We start from the raw sequence: 4,319 nt of genomic DNA, 5'->3' as shown, positions 1-4,319 counted from the left end.
TACGGCCGAAAAACTCAGCGTCTTCGACGTAATTTTTTTCCTGCTAGTCCTACGCTTCTTTTGATGCGTTTTCTGAGTTTAGGGGGGTCCATATAATCTAGCGATGCTCATAGAAATCGACTCTCCGACGAAAAATTCTTGCCCCTGAAAATGACTTGAAAAGTAAGGCTAACCCCTCGGGATTTTTGGCGAAAATTTCGACCATTTCGAAAAGTGTTGTGAATCATTTGGGACTGTGATTGCCGCAAAACGGGCCCAATTCTATGTCAGCATGTAACAGAACCCAACAATACAAAATTCAAATCGTTTGCGGGCGGCCTGTGGTGGCGCTCCGGGCTGTCGCGGGCTTTCTACACCGTCGACAGATGACTACACGCACGGCTAAGTCCGTGCTACAACGTAAAGAACTTGGCCGAAATACCAGCCTTACCTGACCCACCAGAAAGGTCCTTTCGAATAAATGTGAGAGCTCGATTCTGTTCGTCGCTACATTGAAACAGTGCTTAATTAATTTCAACGTTTTACGTGCGCCAACGTGCGTATTGCGGAGCCTCCCTCCTGCTCTCTCTTGGTATAATTGACACAATCCTGTATCCGGCACGGCACATGTTCGTGCACGTTTTGTTTATTGCATTATAATCGCCTAAAATGCCTGGATCAAATTTAGAAGCATTTCAGCAGAGAGCTGCTGCTGCGGTAATATAAATGCTTGATCTGTCTCAATTTAATATTGTCAAATTGCTCTGAATTTTGATGCGAAATTTTCTATTTCCATAATGATATATGTGATTTTTTTCGCTAGGAGCTGGAAATTGTCAAGTTAAAAGAAGAGATTAAGTTATTACAAGGATTGGCTAATTTGAACATTGATAACGAGGAATTGGAGAAGTTACAGACCGAAAACGTGAAGTTGAAACATCGTCTTGCCATTTTGAAACGGGTTTGTTCAATCTAACCTAACTTAACCTATTTCCGACTTTACATTCGCCAGTTAGAATATTGAAATGTAGATTACAAATTTATATTGTTTTTATTGTTTCCAGGCTGTTGAAATTGAAAAATCTATTGCATGTGGTAACTCAACTCAAGACTCTACCGCTATGTTGAGTATTATTGAAACACTGTACAGCCTATTTGAAAAAGCCATTGGCAAGGCTTATCCTGATCTAGTGAATCCCCCAGTAGATATAGTTTTGTGTGCCAACGACCCTAAGTTCGGAGACTATCAGTGCAACAGTGCGTTGCCACTTGCAAAACAGCTGAGAGAACGAGGTATTTAAAAAGGATTGTGTTTCATAAGTTCTTGCTTTCCAACCTAATACCATTTGCAATTTATCGCCCCGTAACTTTGTTCCAACATTTCTTTGCAGGAGTCAAAACTAATCCACGGGACATTGCCAATAAAATAGTCTCTAATATAGGGCAAAGCCAATTAGTGGAAAAGCTCGAAGTTGCAGGAGCTGGATTTATAAACATTTTCCTAAAACGTGACTTTGCCATTTCTACTCTGACAACTTTACTGACGACGGGGCATGTCGCACCACCTAGTACAAAGAGACAGAGAGTTGTTGTTGATTTTTCAAGCCCAAATATTGCCAAGGAAATGCATGTTGGTCATCTGAGATCAACTATTATTGGCGACAGTATCAGCAGGCTGCTAGAATACTTGGGCCATGATGTACTTAGATTGAATCATGTTGGCGACTGGGGAACACAGTTTGGGATGCTAGTAGCACATTTGCAAGACAGATTCCCTGATTACTTGAGTGTGTCCCCACCAATTTCAGATCTTCAGGTATATTAACAGAGTAATTTTAATTTATTGCATGATTCTAAATTTCAAACTCTGTTGTAAAAGTGTAATTAAAATTTTGTGAAGTTGATGCCACAATTATGACATTACTTTGATCTGTTGTTATCAGGAATTCTATAAAGAATCGAAAGAAAGATTTGACAAGGATGCAGAATTTAAAAAACGAGCGTATGAGTGCGTTGTAAAGCTCCAATCATTTCACCCCGAGGTCACCAAAGCTTGGGAGATGATTTGTGATGTATCAAGAAAAGGTTATCTTTTCATATTTTTTGCAATACATTAACTCTTGAGAATTTTCTTACTACGTCAATATTTGAAACCCTCCGCCAACATTCTCTTATTCAATATATGTGTCTTATTCTTGACAGAAATTCAGCAGATTTATGATCGATTGGATATAAAACTGATTGAAAGAGGTGAGTCCTTTTATCAGTCCCGAATGGAAAAGATAGTCAAGGAGCTACAAGCTCAAGGATACCTCGATGAAGACGACGGTAGAAAAATCATGTGGGGTAGTGAACCCGGCAATGGTATCCCATTAACAATAGTTAAATCTGATGGAGGATTTACTTATGACACGTCAGATATGGCTGCTATAAAGCAACGCATTGAAGAGGAAAAAGCTGATTGGGTATTGTATTTTCTTGAATTTGTGACAAACAATACTAGTATATATGATTTCTGTGTAGCGACTAGGATAATACTTAATTCTATTTAATGTTTGAACACCTTTAGTTGATTTATGTGACTGACGCTGGCCAAGCCGTCCACTTTCAAACAATCGAAAAGTGTGCAAGGCGGGCTGAAATCCTAACTGACAGACATAGAATGGATCACGTTGGTTTTGGTGTAGTGCTTGGAGAGGATAAGAAAAAATTCAAAACAAGGTCTGGCGATACCGTTAAACTCACTGAGTTATTAGACGAAGGTAATAACTTGGCTAGATTGGCTAGGATTCTTCATTTTAAATCATAATGTTTATTTAAGTGATACTTTATTGCATGAATCAACCTGCATATTCCTAAGCCATTGTATCAAAACCGTTTTGTATAATTCTAGGGCTGAAACGGGCTTTAGACAAACTGAAGGAAAAAGAACGTGATAAGATACTGACTGAAGAAGAATTACTCATTGCACAAGAGTCTATAGCCTACGGGTGCATCAAGTATGCAGATCTCTCACATAATCGAAATCACGAATACGTATTTTCGTTTGATAAAATGTTGGAAGATAAGGGAAATACAGCCGTTTACCTCCTTTACGCTTTAACAAGAATACGATCGATCGCTAGGAACGCGAATGTTAGTCGAGAACAACTGCGAATAGCAGCTGAAACCACTTCCGTATCATTAGCACACGAGAAGGAATGGAAGCTAGCAAAAGTCTTACTCAGGTTTCCGGACGTTTTGTTGAGGATTACGAAAGATCTGTGCCTTCATCAATTATGCGAATTGTGCTACGAGATTTCGACTGCATTTTCAGAATTTTACGACAACTGTTGGTGCGTTGAAAAAAATCGATTTGGTGAAATAGTGAAAGTCAACATTGATAGATTGCTATTAACAGAAGCGACTGCCATCATCATGGAACAAATTTTTCTTTTGCTCGGTTTAAAGCCAGTTTCAAAAATGTAACGGAACTACATTAAGTTATTTGCTTCAAGAGTTATAAATATAACAAATAGTTAAGCTAATGTGTAACTAACAATGAAGAACTTGAGTATATGAATTTTAAATATTTATTTGGTGTATTACTATTATGAATTCGTTACTGAGTTGATAAGTTGGTGAAAAAAATCTTCATCAATTTACAGCAAGACTGATAAACGTAGTATACCAGGAAAAAAAAGAAAAACTCACAAAAAAAAATTCACAATTTTTATTCAAACCACATTTTCGCAGATCATTAAGTGGTGCAACTTTATAGTCGTCATTTTCAAGAATTCAGAGGTTTACCTAGATCACCATAATCAGATCATATAAGGTAAACTTGGCAGTAGAAACGAATATAACAATATGGATGATTTGATTGCGAAGAAGTTTTAAGGGGGGACTACAGTGAAATTTTTATAATATCGAGTTTTTTATTTTCAAAACGACTAAAAAAAATGTGATCAAAAATTCCTCCCAACGAAATTTAGATTATGGTAATATGTGTCCTGAAAAAAACTTTCAATCTCCTGCAATGAAAGTGTATGTGTAGGGAACTTTTGGGGGCGGTACGCTGGATATTTTCTGCCCGCAGTTCCTTGCGCATACACTTTCATCGCAGAAGATTGAAATTTTTTTTTCAGGACATATACTACCATAATCTAAGTTTTGTTGGGAGGAATTTTTGATCACATCTTTTCTAATCGTATGAAAAACAAAAACCCGATATCATAAAAATTTCATCGAAATCGCCCCTTAATGTCGCCTGGTAAAATAAAGATTATTAAATTTTCAATACATTTTTCATCACGGTAATATTCGAACTCTAGACAGCTGAATTCCAAAAAAACATTCTG

The 4,319-nt window shown here is 37.3% G+C and overlaps 1 protein-coding gene across 1 annotated transcript; it reads left to right on the top strand.

Annotated features, from left to right (window-relative positions):
- Positions 1 to 576: 576 nt before the first annotated feature.
- LOC124412342 (arginine--tRNA ligase, cytoplasmic) lies at positions 577 to 3,548 on the top strand. Its single transcript, XM_046892129.1, has 8 exons — positions 577 to 696; positions 803 to 940; positions 1,044 to 1,272; positions 1,371 to 1,795; positions 1,923 to 2,064; positions 2,182 to 2,444; positions 2,549 to 2,741; positions 2,873 to 3,548. The coding sequence occupies exons 1-8, from the start codon at positions 649 to 651 to the stop codon at positions 3,445 to 3,447; spliced, it is 2,013 nt and encodes a 670-aa protein (XP_046748085.1). The 5' UTR covers positions 577 to 648; the 3' UTR covers positions 3,448 to 3,548.
- Positions 3,549 to 4,319: the final 771 nt, after the last annotated feature.

Source organism: Diprion similis, chromosome 11 (assembly GCF_021155765.1).
Source record: "Diprion similis isolate iyDipSimi1 chromosome 11, iyDipSimi1.1, whole genome shotgun sequence".
Taxonomy (NCBI): Eukaryota; Metazoa; Arthropoda; class Insecta; order Hymenoptera; family Diprionidae; genus Diprion; species Diprion similis.
This window is presented reverse-complemented; position numbering and strand designations above follow the sequence as displayed.

Excerpts from the sequence above, each read along its gene's own strand:
- LOC124412342 (XM_046892129.1), top strand. The coding sequence starts at position 649 with ATGCCTGGATCAAATTTAGAAGCATTTCAGCAGAGAGCTGCTGCTGCG. Across the intron at positions 941-1,043 it reads GTCTTGCCATTTTGAAACGG|GCTGTTGAAATTGAAAAATC; the intron begins GTTTGTTCAATC and ends TATTGTTTCCAG. Across the intron at positions 2,742-2,872 it reads CACTGAGTTATTAGACGAAG|GGCTGAAACGGGCTTTAGAC; the intron begins GTAATAACTTGG and ends GTATAATTCTAG.